Source organism: Podarcis filfolensis (assembly GCF_964270895.1).
Source record: "Podarcis filfolensis genome assembly, chromosome: 2".
In the NCBI taxonomy this organism is placed as follows: Eukaryota; Metazoa; Chordata; class Lepidosauria; order Squamata; family Lacertidae; genus Podarcis; species Podarcis filfolensis.
This window is the reverse complement of record NC_139605.1, coordinates 76019998-76043305: the sequence shown is the minus strand read 5'-3', so window position 1 is coordinate 76043305 and position 23308 is coordinate 76019998. Positions and strand designations below refer to the sequence as shown.

The 23308-nt window shown below is 39.6% G+C and overlaps 1 protein-coding gene across 5 annotated transcripts in view; it reads left to right on the top strand.

Moving 5' to 3' along the window:
* The first annotated feature begins 3105 nt into the window (after nucleotides 1–3105).
* Nucleotides 3106–23308, top strand: part of DOCK2 (dedicator of cytokinesis 2) — a 241012-nt gene continuing 220809 nt past the window's right edge. Inside the window, exons 1-8 of one of the 5 annotated variants that reach the window (XM_083596706.1) lie at nucleotides 3106–3363; nucleotides 10720–10803; nucleotides 14905–14945; nucleotides 17399–17454; nucleotides 18527–18623; nucleotides 20018–20166; nucleotides 20640–20775; nucleotides 22141–22295. In XM_083596706.1, the coding sequence (XP_083452832.1) occupies nucleotides 3324–3363; nucleotides 10720–10803; nucleotides 14905–14945; nucleotides 17399–17454; nucleotides 18527–18623; nucleotides 20018–20166; nucleotides 20640–20775; nucleotides 22141–22295 (758 nt within the window). In that variant the 5' untranslated portion in view covers nucleotides 3106–3323. Of the gene's footprint in view, nucleotides 3364–10719; nucleotides 10804–12510; nucleotides 12686–12850; nucleotides 12988–13073; nucleotides 13289–13587; nucleotides 13754–14904; nucleotides 14946–17398; nucleotides 17455–18526; nucleotides 18624–20017; nucleotides 20167–20639; nucleotides 20776–22140; nucleotides 22296–23308 lie in introns of those variants that run through there. The other 4 variants (XM_083596709.1, XM_083596710.1, XM_083596708.1 and 1 more) reach the window with 4 other exon arrangements.

Here is a 23308-nt window from a genome sequence, read left to right as displayed (position 1 = left end):
TTCAATTTGTAATCTCGATTCTTTATTAATAAATTCTATACCTTTAGGTGTGTGGATTTTTTAAAACGAAAGCTTAAAGGTGATGTGCAACCCATCTTTCTAATTCTTCTGTCAGTCAAATGGTTCTGTCATACTAAAACCAAACTCCAGCCAAAGCTCAGTTTTTAAAATACTGTATTGTATGGGGCACAGGATGTTGGACACAACATTATGTTTGAAGACTGGGAAAGGTTATGGAACACCGGAATGAAATTCACGGCAAGTACTGCCTTGAAGGAAAACATTATGAAAATGATATACCGGTGGTACATGACCCCAGTCAAGTTAGCTAAGATACATCACCTGTCTGACAATAAATGTTGGAAGTGTAAGGAAGCAGAGGGGACTTTCTTTCACCTCTGGTGGACATGCCCAAAGGTTAAGGCTTTCTGGGAAATGATTTATAATGAGTTGAAAAAGGTATTTAGGTATACCTTTCCCAAGAAACCAGAGGCCTTCCTGTTGGGCATGGTGGACCAGAAAGTGTTAAAGAAGGACAGAGCTTTGTTTATGTATGCTAGTACAGCAGCAAGAATACTCATTGCAAAGAACTGGAAGACACAAGATTTACCCACGCTGGAGGAATGGCAGACGCAGTTGATGGACTACATGGAGATAGCTGAACTGACCGGCAGAATCCGAGATTTGGATGTAGAAACAATTGAGGCGGACTGGAAAAAGTTTAAAGACTACTTGCAAAAGTATTATAAACTGTATGAATCTTAAGATTGTGCATGATTTGGAAATGATACGCTTTAGCAATCATGATTAAGTAAATAGTAAATCAAGTGATAAAAGAGAAAAGGAGATAATATGAATTGAACATGTTACGTTTATTTTAAAGGTATAAAAATTGTGATATAATATATTGAATTTAGATACATAACATGTAAAAGTTACAATAAGGTAGGACATAAGGTAATAAATTGCTGACAAGGTTAATATAAAGAACGCAGAATCGGAAGGGGTGGGGAAGTCCAAGTTGGGATTATTTTTGTTTTGATTTTTATTGTTTTGTTATAAAAAAAAAAAAAAAAAAAAAAATGGTTTCTTGTAAACTCCTCATTTGCTTGCAATGTACAAAATTTGGAAAGAAACGCAATAAAAAATACTATTAAAAAAAAATAAAAAAAAAAATAAAATACTGTATTGTATGTCTCAGATTGAACTGCATGCTTGATTCGTAGTCTTACTGTGGATACACTTTTCAGAGTGAGCTATATACAATGATACAAGTTTCAGTCTTCCCAGTTAATACTAAGTAATACTAATTTGAGTATATTGCTATTGTATCCTGTAAGCAAAAAGATTACCTCCTCTCCTCCCCCTGCATTTCCCCCTCATCTTCAAATCTGCTCCAGATGGTTGGGGGACTCTACAACAGATTTAGCAGTGTTGTGATGGGAGGGGGAGACCTTTACTGTGCAAGAGAAATCCTTGTGCTGATGGAAGAAGAGACATAAGGCTACATCACTCCTAGCATCTATCCTTATGTAGCCATACCAGGCCATGCATGAAGAAGGGAGTTACCAAAAAAACCCACAAAGAATATTTAGGGGAAAACTCTAAAGGGCAGGAGGAGAAAACAGCTGTGCAATAACCTAGTTGCCCAGAATGTTCAGAGAATGACAAAAAGAAGAAATTTGGCAACAGTGTGGGAGAATGACAGAATGACTAGAAGAAACAACAACAACAACAACAACAACAATAATAATAATAATTTATTATTTGTACCCCGCCCATCTGGCTGGGTTTCCCCAGCCACACTGGGCGGCTTCCACAGAGACCGAAAATACACTAAAATGTCACACATTAAAAACTTCCCTGAACAGGGCTGCCTTAAGATGTCTTCTGAATGTCAGGTAGTTGTTTATCTCTTTGACATCTGATGGGAGGGCGTTCCAAAGTAACAAGTCCCTTTCTGGTCCACACCAAAAGGTTACTTTAATGTGTCCTGACAAACAGAAGGCAGCTGCCCATCTACTCCAGTGTTGAAATTAAATAATTTAAGACAGCAAGTGTATCCACACCGTGAAAACCTCCAAAATAAGAGATGGCTAGTGACCAAAACGGTCAAATCAGATATAAGTTTGCTCTGTGAGCACAGAATGGCTCATTGCAGGCAGGAGAGAAGGAAGACTGGCAGTACAGCTGGAACTGAAGAGTAGTAGTCCATCCTGCAGCATGGGTGAAACAGACTGCTGTGTAACAACACCAGGCTCTCTTAAGCACAGATACTACTGTTTGTTCATGATGCTGTATCTTTAATACTGAATAAAGCTAAAGCATTCTATTGTTCAGACCCTCCTTGTTCAGATCCTGTAGTTCCCACTCTCTTTGATAGGGTCCTGGTTTTATCATGGCTGCAGTCCTCATTTTATCCTTTTCTCAGTGGTGTCTCAATGTTCCTCCATTATTCTGCCTCCACATTTCCGACCTGGTCAGGCTAATGGAATAACAGCGAAACTGCTGCATGGCCTTTCCCCAACAATACATGTTTCTCGGTATAAAACGGAAAAATACAAATCCTGCCAGGCATGGGGAAAAGTATACTTTTGTCTTTTATGGCTGAAGAATGAACATTTGGAAAAGCATCACAACGGGAGAAGTAAGGCATCTCTTGTACATAACCTTTTCCCTAAAATCTTATACTGTAGAGTTAACCATGTGATATGCAAAATAAGGCTAGTACAAAGCCCACAAGCTGTTTAAAAACAATAGAAGGACAACTAAACAGAATCTTGTTTAAAAGCAGGCCAACAATATAATGAAATATGTACCCGTTTTTCAGCTGGTGGCGACAGGGATGGGTAGGTGTTGCTCCTAAAACGGTGCTGTAATACATGTCACCATTAAAAAGGATGGAACATGAAGCGGCACCTCATTAACTGATCTTACCATCTTGGGAGGAACACATGGTGTCTAGAAGCTGTGTGATTTGCTTAGCATGTAGTGGTGGTAGTAACCATAGTCCCCTTACGTTCCTATTTGCTTGTGTTTGCTGTCATTGCCCTGTCAGCAAGGCGCCTGGTGTTGTCCCTCCTCTACATAGAAGCATCACTTTCATTTAGCGTAAGAGCCTCGTTGAGGACAGTGCACAGAAAAAGAGGAAGGAAGCTGAGGGATTGTGAGAAGAGCAAAGCTCCCTGCTGCAACTGCAGCAGTAGACAAACTTGCCTTGCAATTCACTTGATTCCATCCTTGAACATTACTGGGATTTTATCCGGTACCAAACAGCTGTTCTCCTGAATCAAGGCTACCCTAGCCTGCTGGACTTGTTGGCTATGACTCCTTGGCAAAAAACCGATAAGAAGATTGGAGTGGGTATGTATCATGCAAGCTCCTCTCTGGGGTTTTCCTCCTCTGCAGGATGTGGGGAGAAGTGCTGCAATGCGCAAAGATAAATCAATTTGGTCAGCAAAAAACCCCAAAAATTTAAACAACAAAATAGCTGTTTTGTGCCTTGTCTGATGGGTCTATCCTGAACATGCACATAGGAAGGTTTCATTAATACTTGTTTCCAAGCAATCTTTGCTTAGTACTATTTCCCTATTCTCGTGGAAAGTCCTGTGGAACTAACTAAATTTGAAGCTGTTAAATATAAAAACAACCCTTTGTCTTGCGATAACCAAACTGGAATCTTAGACATTTGAGTTCTTAGGCATTGACTCAGTTATGCAAGTTGTCCTCTTATTGGCTCTGTTATAAACAGGAAATGGAAAGGGAGCAAGCACATTTTCAGAAACCAACTATATGTACTGTGCTCCTGAGACTTTTGTTTTACTGGTTCTGGGTGTGATCTTTGGCCGCATCATGCAGTCACCTAGCTGGGTCTTGTCAGTGCTTAAAAATCCCATGTTGAATTACATGATAGAACAAAAGGCAGGAAATAAATGTGCTAAATAACTGAACTTGTACTTGTTGTGTAGATTGTTTAGTCCACTGCTTTTAAAATCTTCTTGTTGAGATTGTTCATTCATTTTCCAGTGGTAATATAATTATAACCCACAGCAAACTACCAACTAATTACCATGAACTGTGCTGGGTTAGGAGACTTTCATGTGAGAAATCATTAAATGAGTGAACATGGCCAAAGCTTAAACATTCAACCCCATTTTGAAACTTAGGAAAGGCCGTAGCTCAGTGCATGCAAAAGGTCCCAAGTTCAATCTTCTGGTAGGCTGGAGGAGACTCCTGTTTGAGCCATTGCCAATCTGTAGACAATACAAACCTAGCTGGATTGATTGACTGTCTAAGTCAGCTGTGTATGTTCCTGTGGTGATGACAGGGCAATCTACACATTCTGATTTGCTTGATGTTGTATGAAATTATTTGGATTTCTGGAAGAAATGCCAGAAGCAAAATACAATTGAGTTTCAGTGCAATGATATAGTAACATTGCAAAATTATTCAAAACTCATACTAAGCTTGGTAGATAGCTCCTTTTGCAAAACTAAGGAACTAGGATACTGACTTCTCTCTTGTGAATGGTCAGAAGTCTCTTGCTGCCTTCTGAAAAGATTCTTGGGCCCAGTGCTTGAATTACTCTGGCAAAATACTACCACATACAAAATACATAGCATCTACCATTGTCTGTATATGTACTGAATATATTTTATAATTCTACTAGTACATAGTTCATATCTCTAAAGAGTATATAATTTATGAGCAATCCTGCACTAACTATGGAAGATGAATCCTAGTCATCTTAAGGTTTTACAATTGCAGTAAAACAAAGGTGGAGCCTTTAATGTGTTGATACAAATAATTTAATTGATGGTGCTCAAGAGAAATGCATAGAGCCAACAGTCACAAGAAATTTTATTTTCGTCAGGTAAAATCCAGTTATGTCTGCGTCTTACTTACACAAATGGGGACTTCACCTCAGTCTTCTCCCCACTGAGCCCCCGGAAGACCTGGAACTCTACTTGTGTGGCATATGTTTTTCCGCTTGGTCTTCCTTTAGACCTAGAGTAGACCCACAAATTGTGCTAGTTTCATCATTAAGACCAGATGCCAAGATTTGCTAAACCACACAATTTTGATAGTCAATAGGGGTAAATGTCAACAAGCACCAGTTACAATTCTTGCAGCTGTTACAGTCCATAGAGGATCTAAATGGTCAGGCGGAATTGCATTTTTAAATATACACTTCAGATTTAGCTGTAAGGAATATTGATGGTTCTGCTTATAATGGCAATGATTTGGGAGTTTTAATCTTTTTTTTTTTTAAAAAAAAACTAACTTTTTTCACATTATCACCACATATGTTAATGGAGCATTCTTCCAAAAGAGATTTGACAGGCACCCTCACTTTTGACTTTCAAGAATCGCCTGAAGACCTTTCTAGCTGTTTCTTTTTTTATTATTTTTACTAGCCAGTCACTTTAATTATTATCTATATTGTTTTTAATGGTGCTTCATATTGTACACCACCCTGCTTTCATAAAATGTTGGTATAGATATTCTTTTATAAATGAATTAAAAATAAATAGGAAGTGAGCAGCACATTTCTCACACTACAGTGGTACCTTGGAAGTCGAACGGAATCCATTCTGGAAGTCTGTTTGACTTCCAAAATGTTTGGAAACCAAGGCGTGGCTTCTGATTGGCTGCAGGAAGCTCCAGAAGCCATGGAAGCCGCGTCGGACATTCAGGTTCCAAAGAATGTTCGCAAAACGGAACACTCACTTCCAGGTTTGCAGCGTTTGGGAGCCAAAACGTTAGACTCGCAACGCGTTCGGGATCCAAGGTACGACTGTATAGGTATCTTTTTGCTAAATGCTGTGGTGTTAGATAAATAAAGTATGGCACTTTAAAATGATTTTCATTTAAGTGGAGGCAAGTGTTGGAAAAGTTGGATTTTTTTTTTAGGGCTGAGCAACTAAGGAGACTTCAAGAGTTTGAACTGGAATATAGGTGGCTAACCTATGATCCTCCAGCTGTTACTGGGAGTTGGCAATTAGCTGGAAGGCCACATGTTAGTCACCCCCAAATTAGAAAACGGCTGTCCTGACTGTATATACTTGATTTGTTTGTTAAGTCCATGGAAACATTCCAAAAGTTCACACTGAAACCAGGCCAGGACTCTGAAAGTTTAGTTGTTTTTCTTTTCCCTGTTAGCATCATTGATTCTCCTCCAGGAGCTTTAAAAAACATGATAATGAAGCAAGCATGGATCACAAGCAAGTGCCACAAAAGGAAGTTGTGAGACTTCAACTGTGGTTTATATATTCAATCCAGGACAGCGCTGAAAAAGTAATGTGAATCAGGTTTCATCTGCAGAGGTCCCATTCTTGTCCCTCATCTATTTTTTTTGAGGGGTGTGTTGTGGGGTGGGGAGATAGTATTAATGGATTGTAATGCAGAGGGTGAGGGTTGGATTTGCTTCCCCCCAGACATGCAAATTAAAGAAAAGCCATTTCTTTCCGAGAAAATGTCTGAATTCCACCTCCCCCCGTACAAAATGGAAGAGCACTTTGAAGAAATTTCTACACATATTCTCTACTGTTTTTGTTGTGGTGGAAGCTTTCCTCCCCCGGTGAATGATGCTGTGTAATGATGCTGGGCCCAGGACACTGTGGAGCATGAAAAATGGGGATCAAGCTGCCAATACATTTGTGGTTGTTATCACTTGGAGAGGCAGAAAAAGAAAAGGTGCTATACTCTGCATGAGAAAATTGGATAATATCTCACCACCCCTGGATAAATTTGAAGGACCCCACCCTCATTATTTTGTCTACAAATAGAGGAGAGAGTTTTGATAGGCTATCTGCATAAGCTTCAATACAAATACAGTGGTACCTCGGGTTAAGTACTTAATTTGTTCCGGAGGTCCGTACTTCACCTGAAACTGTTCTTAACCTGAAGCACCACTTTAGCTAATGGGGGCCTCCTGCTGCTGCCGCACCACCGGAGCACAATTGTTATGGGCTTACTATCATATTTATGTGAACAAGACTGTGACAATACCTTGCCAAAATGTTGAACTTGACAAAGGTAGTTTTAACAGCCCTCAATAGGGGCTAATGGTTGGGAGATTGCTTTGTGATGGAGGACTACTCTAAAACGGTCAGAGAAAGGGACATGGGCGTACCTTCTCCTACAGCTCCCATAAACTAGGTTTCTCTGTGTAAAGAACAACAGAAATTGCAGTTGTGAGTAGGAGACTAAGGCAGACTGTGAGAGAAACAGAGTGGTCTGAGTTCAGTTTTGGGGGCTTTGTAAGCTAGCAGCACTGGGTGAGTGGGCAAGTGTTCCTTGCTACAGATCTGATGTAGGGTTGCTGTTTAAGCTGTCCATGACCACCTCTACTCAACCTACCTATCAACGAATTCTACAAATTTGTAAGTAAACTCTGTTACAAAGCACCTTATGTATCCAGTGATCCCTCCTTCCAAATGAAATCAAACCCAGGCAGTTCTCACTGCTCAGGGAAGTGGGACACACATAGCCACAACATGTTGTGCTAACCAATAGTAAAATCAGCTGTGGCATCTTAAGGATCAGTAAATACACTGTGCCATGAGCTTTTATGGCCCGGAAAAGTGTTGTTTTCAGCTGGCAGACATACACACACGCACCTCTGCCAACTCAGGATGACACTTCCAAGTATTTGACAAGTGGCACTCGTCTGCAGAAGCTTACACCACAATGCATTTCTTTGACCTTCAGGTGCCACAGGACCTGTTGCTTTTTACTACAATAGACATCCAGCTGGGAATTGTTAACCGATAGGAGTTTTAATGGGTCCTACCTCCTCTTTGGGATTCAGGAATTTGTTTATAGTGCTTTGTATATCTTGGCTCCAACAAAACATGCATGTTCCTGCTTTATTCCCCCTTTCCCTTTTTTAAAGTAAAGAAAAGAAACAGGACCTTTGTACTTTCAAATGACTTTAAGCTGTAAGTTTCCACTTACTCAGAAAACATCAAGCTTGCAAAACCACTTCCTTTGTCAGTTGGTTGATGTCACCATACTAACCCTTTGTAAAAAGAAAAAAGAAAAAAAAGGTACCACTGGGAAGCAATGCAATATTATGTTAACACAACCATGCTCTGAACTTTTAGGTTTTTTTTTCTTTAAATGAGCACGACGAGTAGTGATGGCTTAAAGGACAGAATGCACTCCCCCTCCCCTTCATCTGGTTTTTGAAAGCTTCTTTTAAATGCCAAAATCCATAGGAAATAGTTTAGTTGTTGGTATTTATTATTGTTGTTGTTTTGTTTCTTATACCCTGTCATTCAAATCCAGGACAGCTAAAGTATAGCTTTTTTTTAAAGTACACTGTGACAAGTCAGTATTTGTTTGATTCTCATTTGTCTTAGATTATTACCCAAATATTGGATCATGGAAATACATTATCTGCATATTCTAGCAAACCCCTCAACTGTCCCGATTAAATCGGGAATGGTGTTTTGGGGGCTGTGCTCTCACGTGGAAACATGGCCCCAGAAGGGGCACATTCTGGTTTCCGTGGCAACATGTTGGAGGGTATGGACTAGCAGTGTGCAAGTACCTGTATACCTTTATAGGTGGTCAAAAGGTCTTATCCTGAAGTCAGAAGTAGTTCAAAAGTGTTTTTGAGAGAGAGGGAGAAAGAGAACCTTAAGGTAAACTTTCCTCAGCTGCCAAGGCTACAGCCAGCTGCCAGGTTGGAGAAGGAATGGTGAGGAAGAACAGAACAAAAATGGAAGACAAAGTGATGTAAAAGCTAAAATACTTAAATATTAAACACTTTTAGGTTGTTATTTGTGAAACTGACCATTTTGTGGAAGGGTCACTGTTTTAACTTAAGAAGAATGGAATACAATGTACCACAAGAACAGCTTAATAAAACATGGCTATAGAAATTGTATTAGAACTAAATTACATCAAATACTCTGGATATCTGAATCTGGGTCACGGGGTATGTTTAGAGTTCTAAAAGGGGTGGCCAAATGTGAGAACAAAATGCACTAAAGTTTTGTTTTTAATTGTTGCTGAGATATACTGTTTTTGTTTTGTTTTGTTTTGTTTTTTGGCTGCTATAACTTGAAACAGCCTTCTGTGGCTTTTTCTGTATTTTGGCCAAAAGCACTGGAAAGAATGCCAAGATTGATTTCTGAATGGCAGTGAATTAGGGGGACAAGAGGAGAACTCAGAACAATTTGAAGCTATTAAGTGTGTGTTCAGGACTTCAGTAAATTGACGCTTTAAGGCTATTCTGCCCAAGCCAATTTATTTAAGATTGAAGGCCCAATTCTCACTTTGGAACAAGTCTAATTCTCACTCCTATCTTCCAAGTTGATTTAATAAAAATTGCAGATTTGCTTTACAAATGGTATTATGCTTTGGCTTAGACAAGCGTACTTGACAGTACATCGGCTTGTATCCAGAAGTGCTGTTTCACAAGCAGAAAGCACATCAGCTCAACCAGTGCAAGGTTAATACCGGCTTTGAGGCAGGCTGCCAATAACTATGGATGCTGTATTATTTGGAGTTTATATGGTTTTATTCCTATAATTGTTTTATAATTGTTTATGAAGTATTTCATGACCCTTTGTTTACTGCTCTGGAGTTTTCAAAACAAAATGTTTTGAAAAATAAAAGCAGTTTTGAGAAATAAAACAGTAAACAAATTAAAAAGGTAGCTCTCTGATCCCTCCTCCTCAGGTACAAGTCTCTCTTAGTGTGTGGTTAGAAAACAGTCTATAAAGATTGCCACACCCTTTAGTTGCTTTATTTTGGAGACAAGCACTTCAGCTTGCTATCTGCATATATTTCTTATGATTGATATTTCAGGTGTGATTTCCAATTTCCACATTTTATGGAGATGTCTTTTGCAAGTGAGGCAGAGAACTGAACTTTCATATTCAGTTTATTTAATATTTATTGCTGTACTTCTATTTAAAATAATGTTGACTCTCAAAATAATCTTTATAATCCCATATTAAGTTGGATCATATGCAATGCTAAGATATAGCAGGGCTGCCATACATCCTGATTTCCCAGGACATTCTTGCAGCTTTTACTAAAAAAACTCAACAACTTTCGGGTTGTCTTGGGTCTTACTTTTTGAAATATGGCAACCCTAAGCTATTGTTTGGTGTTATATCCAAGAGCCTCAAAGGTTGGGCCTTCCTTTCTGAAATGGCTGTTTTGAAGAAATCAGAAGATTTTGCTTTCGTTTTCAACTGTCATTACTTTATTATGTCCAAAGTCAGACAGACTGTAGCTAGTCTTAACTATGGTTTAGGAAAGCAAGGCAATTTCAAACTGGAGTTGGTGGTCCTGGTTTGTCTTTTTAAAGCGTACTTTACACTAACCACAGTTCTTTGTTCGGATCTAGCAAGCTTCCAAATTTATTGTCACTGCACCAAAGGAGGAAAAGGGAGTGGGCAGCAAGCAAGCAAGTTCAAGGCTTGCTCCCATAGCACCAAATTGTGGTTTAGCAGCTTGTCTAAAACACAGCTCTTGTGTTTAAAATGTTAATTTAATTGAATCCATAACAGCTTATTCTGTATTTTCACAGCTTCAGCTGAAGGGGTGTTATTTTTTAATGTAAATAAGTGTATAGGGAATTTTTTATTTTGTCTACTGCGTCCACCCCTTAGTGCTGATGTAGTACATGTTGTTGATACTATTTCTGTTGTCTGTTTAACCGTAATAAAGATTGATTGAGTGATTGTATTTTCACAGCAATATCCAATTTCAGAGCTGCAAGAGTACCACAGCTATCTCTGCATATTGGTGATGTAGTCCATATACTGGAAGACTGTGAAGGTGAGAAATAATTTTTGGTTTGTATCTTGCATCATCACATTGAGTTATGAGCTCATTGGAAAGAAAAAAATCCTGAGACAATGCTTTTATTACTGTTGTCTTGAAACATGTAGCCATCATGCCTGTATATTTAGAAGCATATTTGTTCCCTGAGTGCATTTTTGGTGAATTAATGAGACATTAAATAGAAACATTAATGAGATTTTACTCTTATCCAGATGTGACTTACCTCCTTACACTGAAACTGTGATGTCTGTATTACGAATACAATGATATGAATTATTAGGAGTGAAACTTGTTTAACTTGCCTCTTTTTTTCCTGCTTGTGGGTTTTATGTGTGGGTTTTGTGGTAAAACCATCAGAACTAACATAAGCAGAACAACACTTCGTAATAAATAAAAACAGCCTTAATTCTTCTAGTGGTTTTGGTTAAATGATAACCAGAAATGTTTTATCCATAGTTGTAGCCATAAAGCAGGCTTTGTAGTTTTTTGTAATGTGACAGTATACAAACAGCTATGCTTATGGAGAGAGATACCAACATGTGAACTCAAATAAAAATGATTTTTAAAAATACGATATATTAACTCTGAAACAGAGGGAGACCTTTTGGTGCTCATGTGCCCATGCAGCATGTGCACACTGAAATATTCAGTGTGCCTGAGAGGCTGAGGAGCTGCAGTACTTACTCCAATTGATTCTCTAGTTTGACTGCAATTGCACGTGTTTGTTCAGTTAATGAGTCTTTCACATTGCCTGTTTTTCCAAAGCTTAGTTTGCTTTCCAAATGATATTGTCCGATGCCTCTGTAGCTTAGCAAGAGTCTAGGATAGGGTGGCCAAACAAAGCATGGTTAAGCAAGCTTGTTGGGTTCAGGCATGGCACCAAAATCATAAGGAAAAGCAAGCTATGGCTGGTATGCCGGCAAGAAACCATGGCTTCTCATCATTGTTGCCAGAAAAGAAACCATGGTTAATCTGCTAGGCTAGGTTTGGACAAATCATATTTAGGCTAAACAAACCAAGGTTTAGTTATATGTCTGAACCAAACCAATATTTAATTTGCTCTGGGCTTTTCTTAGTAGTGTTGTATAATTTTAACCATCTGGGGGTTTTTTTAATTAAAAAGTTTTGTGTTGTAACCCGCTCTGGGTTCAGTAGTAGGATAGTGAGAAACAAACAAACAATCTCCATGGAACGACCATGTTCTCCATCTGTTTGAAAGGTGGATGAGAAGCAGGAGAGTGACCTCCTTCCTTGTCCTTCACTCTTCAACCAAGTAGCACCTGTGGTGGTAGTTCCATGCAGCAGCGAAAGTAGGTTTCCCTTATTATCTTGAAGCAAAAAAATGTGATTTTGCTCTGTTCCTTTTTAATTCAGAGATTTTTTTTCCTTATTCATTCTCAAGGGATGGCATTCTTTCAGGGGTTATAAAGCTTGAGAAAATGCAACTTTTGGATTTCATAAATGCACCGTTAACATATGAAAGTTGTGTGCTCAGAAATGAAACACAAAACTGCTGGACTGAAAGCCAGTACTGGAAAAAATGAGGTGGCAGAGTTAATCTGAATAAAGGTGGACAGCCCCAGAGAGATGTTCTGTAGGTTTATGTCACAGATGAGATTAGCGCAGATATGAAAAAGTTACTCAATGTGTTTATAACATATTTCTTACCAGAAGAGGTCTCTCTTGAGCTACAAACATTGACCTGAGAGCCTTAAAAAGCATTTTCTTCAAAATATAGTTACAGTGGTACCTCTGGTTAAGAACTTAATTTGTTCCGGAGGTCCGTTCGTAACCTGAAACTGTTCTTAACCTGAGGTACCACTGTGGCTAATGGGGCCTCCCACTGCTGCTGCACGATTTCTGTTCTCATCCTGAGGTAAAGTTCTTAACCTGAGGTACTAGTTTTGGGTTAGCAGAGTCTGTCACCTGAAGTGTCTGTAACCCGAGGTGTCTGTAACCCGAGGTACCACTGTATTTCAGGGAGAGTTAACTGACACCTCATAAGCAGCATTATGTCTGCAGGGTGTTTTTTTTCTCTTTTTTTCTTTTTGCCTTGTGTTCTGTGATTCACACATCATACCTTGACTGCCTCATCCTGTGAAGGATGTACTCAGTGGTGCACTTAGGTAATTTTCGACTCTAGATTTAATTTTCTTGTGGAGGGACCATTTTTAGATGGTAATGTGTATTATGCTGCTTGCTTCAAAATCTGATAAGGCAGCTCTAGTGTGTTTGGAAGCCCTGGAAATTCCACAGGGTGTGTTTCAAATATTTCCCCCTTGTGTATTGCCCTTCCCCATTCTCCAGAACTGCCTCAGCTTCCACTTCTGACAGTTACCAAAGGTGGATGAGTGTCTGGGTTCCTTATTTTGTTTTTTTGACCACTTGCCAGCGAGCTTCCAGGTTCAAAGAGGGACAAGCTAGGATGCCAAACGGGGGAAGTGAGGCACTTCTGATCATGCTGAACTGTCTCACAACAGTAAGAGTTCCTGGCCACCAAAAGTTAACATCTAACTTTTGCTTTTTAGCAACTATTCTCCAGGCCTGTGCAGAGCTTGTCTGAGGCCTGGGATGGGAGTCTTGTTTTGGCATGACAGCGTAAGTCCAGCAGGCCATGGATGAGGCCTCCCCGGCCTGCTTATAGCCCTCTGAGGCTTGGGGGCAAGTATATCTAGCTGCCCCCACTGCACAGGCCTGATTCTAACAATCTACTAAGTGATTAGTGGCCTAACCCTATAGTGTTAAACATCTGACTTTGAGGCTGACAAACATGGCCTTTTGGGGCTTTAAGTGTGCCTTGACACAATAATTAATACTGGCCGCTAAGGGAAATGCTTGAGCTTTTTCCCATAGCAGAGAAGATCTGGCTATGCTGCAACATGGCTGTACAGCAGAGCTTCCGCCGTGTCCTGGATGCTGTCGGTGAAGCTATGCTTAGGCTCAGGTGGCTTTTCCCTCTAGGAAATGACTGTCAAAGCAATTCTGGCTCCCACTGGTAGATTATAGTCTAGTCCGACAGGCCTACAAGGCAAAGCAACCTCTGAAAAGGATGCTGTTGTGCCTCCTGGCTGGAGGACTGAACAAGACATGAAAGCTATAATCAGAGCATGGGGGGGGGGGATCAGCTAGGAGAGAAGTAACATTGCTTCTCGCCCCCCAACCCAGATTATTTTGGCATGTTGCCCTCTCCCCTGCCCTATATATACAATGTGGTTACACGTGAATTTGGGGGAATTTTAGTTAAGAAAAAAGGCAAGGGAGCATGAAAGAGTTGCATTATATTATGCACACAGTGTGTGGAGAAAGTGGACACAGATAATTTTTTCTCCCTGTCATCATACTGAACCCTGGGGTTGCCCAATGAAACTGAGTATTGAGAGATTCAGGGCAGAAGTACTTCACATAGGACACATAGTTAAACAGTGGTTTTTGCTTCCATAAGATGTAGTCATGGGCACCAACTCAGCCTTTTGAGGGGATTAGACAAATTCATGGAGGATAATGTTATCCATGGCTCTGAGTCTGGATGGCTATATATTACTTCCGGGGCAAGATCAAACTCCAATGCTCTTCTAAAATCTTTTAAAAGGCAGATTTGGTTCATAAAAGGGATTTATGGCATGAACCCACCACTGGTGATTTTTAGAAGAACTCTTTAGATTTTTTAGAATTTGCACCCACTTCCTTTTTGTTATTTGGTGTGTCTTCATTGTGTCCTGAGGATTTACTGCTCATCAAAGGGTGTAATGTGGATTTTAACTTTATTCTTTTTATATTGCTATGCTAATTGTGTAAATTTTGTGTGCCTCCTTGCTTGGGCAATTGCCCTGAAAGGCATTTATGAATACTTTATTATGAACAAACAAACACAAATACATACATACATACATACATACATACATACCAGTGATCCTCTTTCAACACAATTTAATCTATGCATACCAGGAAGTAAACTGCACTGTGTTCAGTGGAACTTACTCTCATGTAATCATGCATAGGATTGCTACCCTACTTTTGCAGAAATTGAACGAATTGGCTCAATTTGGACATTGAAAATCATATAATAAGTAACTATGGTTTTGCTTTGACTTTTAGGTTGGTACAAAGGATACATTGTAAGACATAAAGGGGTAGAGGTAAGATTATTCTTATTGACTTTATTCTTTTTTTGTTGTTGATTATCTGTTTGATTATTTTTTTTGTAATAGACTATTATTTTATTCTTTCTTTTTAAGTGTGTGGAGTTTAATCCTGAGAAGAGTCACTGAATCTATGTCAGTGGCCAATATTTCAATAAGGAAATGAATGTTTTTGTACTATGAGAAAGGTAGATTAAATAACAAATAATAGATTGACCCGTGACCAACTAGTCGTATACACTGAAGGGCTCATGTGTATCACAAATTGCAGTGCCCTTTAGCTAACTGAAACTGATGTAGCTGTTAAAAGCAAATTATGATATAGCACAAGATAAAAGTTGAAGATCCTAATAGGTTGGCTGAAGCCTAGGGACATACCTGAAATCTTTGAGCCAAATCATTTATTTATTTATTTGCACCAGGTTTTTTAACCACACTTTCATTTAAGCACCCATGAGGCATCTCACAACACCAGAGTATAAATCACAAAAGTAAAAATACAACCATGACAATAAAAACGTAGGCATAACAGCAACAGCAGTATGATAAGACATCTTTGTGCACAGGTAGAACACCACAGCCTCCAAGGAAAAAAATGCCTGCCTAAAATGGAGTACATTAGAACCAGTACTTTGATTGGATCAAGTCATGCCCTTCTGCAAATGGAAGGTCTTCCTGTTTTCATAAGGGATTCTGATCTAGCAGTGCCTCTTTCAGAGCTATTTTGCAGCTCTATAGCTGTGTATCTTCTAGTTCAGCTTTACCCTATTACTAACCGGCATCCCTTTATTCCTGCAGTGCCTAAGTTCCAGCTGACATCTGACTGTGTGCCTTTGTTTTTTACATTTAACAACCACTTCTTAAGTTGCTTTGTTCCCTTTGGTTTTTCCCCATTGACTCTGCCCATTAGGCTTATCCCCACATGACATTGAATGTAGCTGTAAGTACAAATGATTGTGTGAAAGAGCGTAGACTTGATTTGTACAGCTCAGTTATTGCGTACACAGACACTACATTTGTTGAATTTAACACATGAGTACCCCTTTTCATTTCCCGTTTCCTTCTTCTCTTATGTGCCGATTTAAATATTTCCCTTTCCCCTCCCTTCACTGACTAGCATTGGCATGAACATCCTGGTTTGTTTCAACTTGAATTCCCCTCAGTTTAGATGAAACAGTGAGCTCAGGTTTAATGTCAGGATAATCCAGGATCTGAGTGACATTTCAGTTTTTCAGCTTGACTGCTGATCACAAGAGGATATGTGTATCATGTGTTGTATTAAAGAGAAGATTCACAAATGGATCTTAGGCTACATGTTCCATCAACATGATTAGCAATCTCGTGGTTAGCAAAAAAATTTAAATATGAAGCAGGATATGATGGTCACTGCAACGCTCTGGGAGAGAAGGTTTAAGACTCCTCTCTCCAGCTGCAATCTCAGCAAAACCACCCCACTACATGGTAATAAGCATTAGGAAAAAATGCTCAGTGGCACCAAGGCTTCAGCTACCTATCCTCTCAGGCTGTGGTGCTGATCAGAATTGTGGTCTCCTGCACTGGCCTGGTATTTAATTTTTAAGAACCTAGCGTGTGACTGCTAATCCTCCTGTGTAACTGAATGTGTTGTTAGGCCACCAGACCCACAGCTTGTAGACAGAACCATAACAAAGATACTTTAATACATAAACTCCTCTTGAGCCTCGTAGGTATTATAAAATATTATATGAATGGAGATGCTACCTTGAATGTTTGTACTTTGGTGAAGTCAATGGTTCCTTTAGATGGAGACTACTTCTCCATTTTCTCCAGTATTATCTCTTCCAGCTAGCAGTGGCTTTGAGGCCTCAGGCAGAGCTCTTTCAAATAACTGGCTTTTTGAAACATTTAGCAAGAGATGGCTCTGGCTGAATCTGCATAGCTGTCAACTTTTCCCTTTTCTTGCAAGGAATCCTATTTGGAATAAGGGAATTTCCCTTTAGAAAAGGGAAACGTTGACAGCTATGTGAATCTGGGACTTTCTGCTTGCAAAGCTTGTGCTCTACCACTCCGTCAAAGAAAAAGCTGGTGTATGGAACCAACACTTGAGTCAGGCGTCAAGAAATAGTTGAGGATGAAGAAAATAGGTGGACGTTCGTTTGCAGTGGACAGGACTCTATGAGCAACCCTGGTAATGTGTGAACTTGATCTGATGCCCTTCAGATGTTTTGGCTGGCTGGAGCTGCTGGGAGTTGTAGTCTAAAACATTTGGAAGGCCCCAGGCTGGGAAAAGTGGCAAATGGTTAATAATTTAACTCCGTACATAGTAGTTGCAGCTACATGAGAATAAAACTCACCAGAGTTTTATTCCAGAACCTCTATATATCAACCTACTTTTGGTCCTTTTAATTTGTCATAGAAGAAATGTTCGGTACAATATAACAAATGTGCTTTCCCCCTTCTTCTTCCATTAGGGAATATTTCCAAAATCTTTTATCCACATCAAAGAACTTTCTGTTGAGAAAAAAAGGTATTTCATTGAGATAATTCTTTTGAGGTATATGTCAGCGGATGGGAGTATTATAGCTAAAATCCCCCATGTGATTGATGCTGAACAGCTTGGCGAAATAATTTCTGTAACTAATGCTTGAAAGGGTCCTTTGCTAAGAGTGATCCTTATCGTCTGATGGGAAAAGCTAGAATGTGCACACCCAGTAGCTGATAGGCAAAAGATTTGTAAGGTGCCCTTTCCTAATGACAAGGAGGGTGAGGGGTGCTTGTGGGTGGTGTTGTCAGTCAGGTAACAGTCTGGCATAGTAGGACCCTGGACTGTTCCAAGTTAGCAACTTGATTCAGTGTTATCTGCAACCAGGGCTGGCCCACCTATGAGGCAAGGTGAAGTAACTGCCTCAAGTGGCAGGATCCACAGGGGCAGCAGATCCAACCGCCAAGAAATGCCCGCTGTTGCTGCCACTACACTACCCCCTTGATCCCAGTGTGGAACTTTACCCCCTCCCCCCATTCCCCCCTTCTTCTTTGAAAGGTTGGGGTGCGCCATTTTGTTGTTCATTTCATGTGCCAAAATTATTATTATTTATTAAATGTGTATACCACCATTCATTTGTAGATCTCAGGGTGGTTCACAGCATAAAAATACAAGAAAGTGTCTCCGAGACTTATGCCCCTCTTAGCCAGACTAACCCCCTTTGCTTCTGCCTCCTTCCTGAAGAATGGAGAGTCTTTTGGTCTGGAGCCTAATACTCCACCTCCTTCCTGTCAGTTCCCTCTGGTGTGCTGTGCTGGCACGAGTGAGATCCTTGGTGTAGAGGGACTTTCTCACAGAGGAAATCAGCCTGGCCAGAGTTTGTGTGTGGCTGTTTTCGGGGGCTTCTAGTTCAGGAATGTGAGGTTTAAGAGGCTCCAAGCTGATTGGCTCAGCCTTGGTGTTAGGCCTGGGTCCATCTGTGTCCATCTAGCACCCCCTGTGTATTTTACCATTGATCCTTCTGATCTGGCTGACCGTTCCTTCTCTGGGCTGGATTCTGGGCTGCTGATCAGGGTGGGAATCATGCCATTAAACCACTGTTTATCCTTTTGTTCAGAAATGCAGAAAATGTAATACCTGCTGAGATTCCTTTGGTGCAAGAGGTTACCTGCACACTTTGGGAATGGGGCAATATCTGGAAACAGCTCTATGTGGTAAGCAATCCCTCCCATAGGTCTATTACTTCAAGTATTTTAAACAAAAAGTACCTCAGATGAATAAAATTATTGACTGCAGGCAAAGAAGACGTTAACAGGGTTAGGTGCTATGTTAGCCATATTGTGTAGGCTTAATTATGGATATGCCAGGTGTTTAAGACAGTGTTTTGTCTTTCATTTCATGAAAAGAACACTCCTTTGAAAGAGACTATAAAGAATCAATCCCTTCATTGAAGAGTTTGCTCTTTTGTTAAAAGCCTGCCAGTATAATTCCACTTTGAGTTTTATGCTCTTTCAGTCTCTGACTGACCTTTAATACGCAATGCAGGAATGTGCTCACAGTAGGAGGTTGAAGGCACCTGTAATTCAGAACCTACTACTTTTTGCTTATAGGGAAAAGCTGCTATTATATATTTCTAAACAACTTGTCTATTTTTAATGTGTTCCGACAGCCTGCCTAATTCAAAGAAAGGGAATTTTGCGTGCCAAAGGACAGCACTACTGCACAGTGTATTTAAACCTTAACAGGAAGTGCCATTATTATAAATAGCCTCTCTATACTGCGTGTTTTAGTTGCCACAATCAGTGGTGAAAGCAGTGTGACTCAGTGGCTATAGCACTCTGTAAAAGGCACAAATAAGAAACCTAAAAGCTTTTTTTTTCTCTTCTAGCTGAATTTCACGAAATAAAAGATCTATCACACACACAAAACCAAATTAGAAAAAAAGAAAGAATCTTGCAGTGGGTGTGGTACTGCCAGGTTCCTCTTAGGCCATGCAATAATATTTCTTCCCTTGGTGTGGTGAGGTGTGACCTAGGCCACCTTTTTCTGATTGACAAGCTTGGCATGATGGGGTTTAAATTGTGCTGAGAGTAAGGGTAGGAATAAGAACATAGGAAGTGGCCTTACAGTGAGTTAGGCCAAGAGCCCATCTAGCTTAGCATTGTCAGCACTGACTTGTAGTGACCATTCAGGGCTTCAGGCATGGAGTCCTTCTGAACCCCAGCTGGGGAAGCCAGGGATTCAGCTGGAGACCTGTGTATGCAAAGCAGATGCTCTACCACTGAGCTATGACCCTTCCCTGTGGGTTACACCCTGGGGAATCCTGGGGAATCAGGTCTGCCCTTGTTACCTCTAATTTTCACTGTTGCATCCCATCTCTCTGTCACCCTGTAGCATAATATGCACCAAGCCTTTGTAAATATGATAACATTAGTTTTACATGCACTGATTGGTTTGTAGCTTTCGAAGGTAGGATAGTTTTGCTTTAATACCAGAGGAAAGATCCTTATTTTTCTGCAATCCAATAATTGTTTAATCACTGGAATAAAAGCAAATAGTATTTGAAATTTCAGATAAGTTGACATCTGAAATGTGTTACATGTTTCAGGCAAACAAGAAGGACCGGTTTCGACAAGTACAATCTATGATGTGCGAGTTAATGGAGTGGAGGTCTCAGCTTCTCTCAGGGACACTGCCCAAAGATGAGCTCAAAGAACTGAAGCAAAAAGTCACTTCCAAAATTGACTATGGCAACAAGTAAGTTCTCTAGTTCTGGCTTACAGCTACTGATACAGTTCAAGTCAGTGTATGCTGCAAGCTGGGATATTTCAGAAATGTTAACAATGATTGAGTTGGGTTTACTATTGCTTTCAAAAATGAACTCAGAAAATCATAGTGATGTCATATTGTTCTATGCAGGCATTTTTTATTTAGATGTGCTTGTGTTTAATTTTAAAGTGTTTTCATTCTTAAGATTTTTCACAAGGCCCGTCAACCAATATATATAAATTTGAACACCTGATGTGCTGTTTCATGGGGATGTAGACATTTTAAAAGTGATTCCTAAATACATATTAAAGCATAACATATTTAAATATCTAAAGACAAGCATGAGCTTCAGATTATTTAAATGCTAAGTGACTTGGAAAGGTATGCTTTTATAAGGTGGTTGATATGAGCTCTAAAAAACAAATAAGGTTACTGATGTTATTTCCTCTTTATGCTTACAGGATACTAGAGCTAGATCTGATAGTTAGAGATGAAGATGGGAATATCTTGGATCCAGAGAAGACCAGTGTCATCAGCCTCTTTCATGCTCATGCTGAAGCTACTAACAAAATCACAGAACGGATTAAAGAGGAGATGGTATGAAGTTTACACACCCATTTCTGTGCTTTCAAATAGAAGTTTCCTTTCTCATGAGAACCTTATCGTTTTCTGATTTTAGCCAGTGAAAGCTTTTTCATCAACAGATTGTGTACACTGAGAATGTTTTGTATAAAGTGTCTTTACTATGTACTGTACTGTTAATTTTTTATTTAAGTTTTCAGCTGCAAAGGATACCCCAATTAGCACAGATCACTGCTATAGAGACAAAAGAGAATTCAAAGTCTGATATGGTGACAAATAAGATTTCAAAAAGTTAGATGCTCATCTCTCGCTTCCTGCTCCCCAAGACCATTCCTTTTAGCCAGCCAAGTAGCCTTATTTTGCATTTGGAACTTACTTGATCATCTGTTGGTGTGTTAAAAAGCTTCAGTCGTCTTGAAGCAATAGCTTTCCAGGCTCATCATTACAGTAGCAGCAATTGCACCATCTAAACTTTGACACTTGGATAAGTAAGCGGTATACAAATAGCAGAAATAAAATAAACAATGACAATGTCAGGTCTATTCTTGCAGCCTAGTTCCACAGTGACATGCTGTGCTACTTCTGTTCTTTATAACCCAGGATTAAGTTGCCAGTGCATCTCACCCTCCTTGAGAAGACAAACTTGGTGAGCTTATCTGTAGCTGGTGGATAGAAGTCATTATCTACTGTAAGGCTTGAGCCCACCCTTTGAATTAGTGCTTAACTTGTGTGGAAATACCTTTCTAATACCCTCAGATAGTTATTTAATGTCATTAATAAGTAACAAAGACCGAGCATCATTTTAAAAATCAAGTGCACAATAAATGCCACATTGATAATCTGATAGTGCGTCATAAATTATTGTATAACCAGCACATACAATGCAAAATATCTATTCTATTGAAAATGCACTGCTGGTTATCTGTAAGTATTTGTAAGTATGTTGGACTTGGAAATGATATGGTGCCCAGTGCCTGCTTCCACTGATGAAGACCTCTGTCAGAGGAACAGAAAGGGAGACCATCTCCAGTTTTCCATCACGTCCCCCCCTAGCAACCCCTCCAAATCTATTATGGAGGATTGAGGGGACCTTCTGGAGCAGGGAATTGCCACCCTCCTTGTTCCACTAATGGATGTTTTGCACTGGAGAAGGAACACCCATTGGGTGTCACCCATTGGATTCTCAAAATATTCACAAAAGCAGTGCATCAATTCTTGAATTTGAAAGCAAAGGTTAAATCTGCACCTAATAAATATAGTGGTTCAAGTTGTGTACTGTGGCCAAAATGATGCATTACTGTGAAACCTAACACAGAGGAGGAGGCAGGTTCTAGGTGTAGTTTGGATAACGTTATCTTCTTATGATTTGTTCATATACAGTCAAAGGATGAATCTGATTATGGGACCTACTCCAGAAGCTCTTCATCACCCACTCACAGTCTTTACGTTTTCGTGAGGAATTTTGTCTGCAGAATAGGAGAAGATGCAGAACTTTTCATGTCACTCTATGATCCCCAGAAGCAGACAGTTATAAGGTATGCTGCTGTTTTGCTGGTGTGAGGTGTCAATCTTCCTTGCCAAGCTGACAAGTGTTTTTAGGATAAATGTGTGACGTCTAAGAATGATCCCTTGAAAATGAAAACACACACACATTTCACAGCTTAAAGAGATTGCAAATTGTCAGGTACTTTAAATAGACTTTCACACTATCAATGAGAATCTTTGCAATTGTAATTTCAGTGTTCATTAGGTGTTTTGGAACCCTAAGGGAGAGAACAGTAAAAGAATCGAAGACAGAATGAATATTCATACTATAAAAGAGAAGGGAAAAAGATAGAACAGAAAAGGAAAAAACCCCAAATGTCTACAATTAACCATTTTAAGTAGCTCTGGGAGGAAGAACAATATAAAATAAGCAATAAATAAATTATATTAGTATGGAATTCAATTGCATGATAAGCATGTTCCAAAATGTTAAGGAACGAGGTAATAGTTATTTATTACATATCTTTAAATGTGCAAAAATAAACTGAACAATGGAGCTTAGGTGAATGTACACTGAGTACACTGAGTACATTGAGAAGCTTCAAATGACTCTGGTGGCTTGCAGCATTTGAACTTATCCATGCTAGTGAATCCTTTGACAGAAGATTTGGAAGGTTTAGTAGAAGTAGTATACCAACCTAAAATACAGAGCCAGTAAGACAGCATGATATCTTGGAAACCACCATTCTTTATTGCTTAGATCCAGACTTTGCTCCTGCTGACTGGAGCATCTCCTGAGTGGAGCTGTGCTTGGGGGAAACCAGGCTATGAATCCAGGAACTGACCAGGATTGTTTCCTCTGAACCCATCCACAAGATCCAGTTACAAAATTTCACAACAATACTGAAGAAAGCTATACTCTTAAATATATACAGTATTTGCTTTTATGCTATTGTAGAACTAAACACATTTGAGTGCTTGTTTCCTTCTAGTCTGAGCTGCCTTGTGCATTCTTCTTTGAATTTGATCTCATTTTTGCACCCTTATTACTTTGGAAGTATTT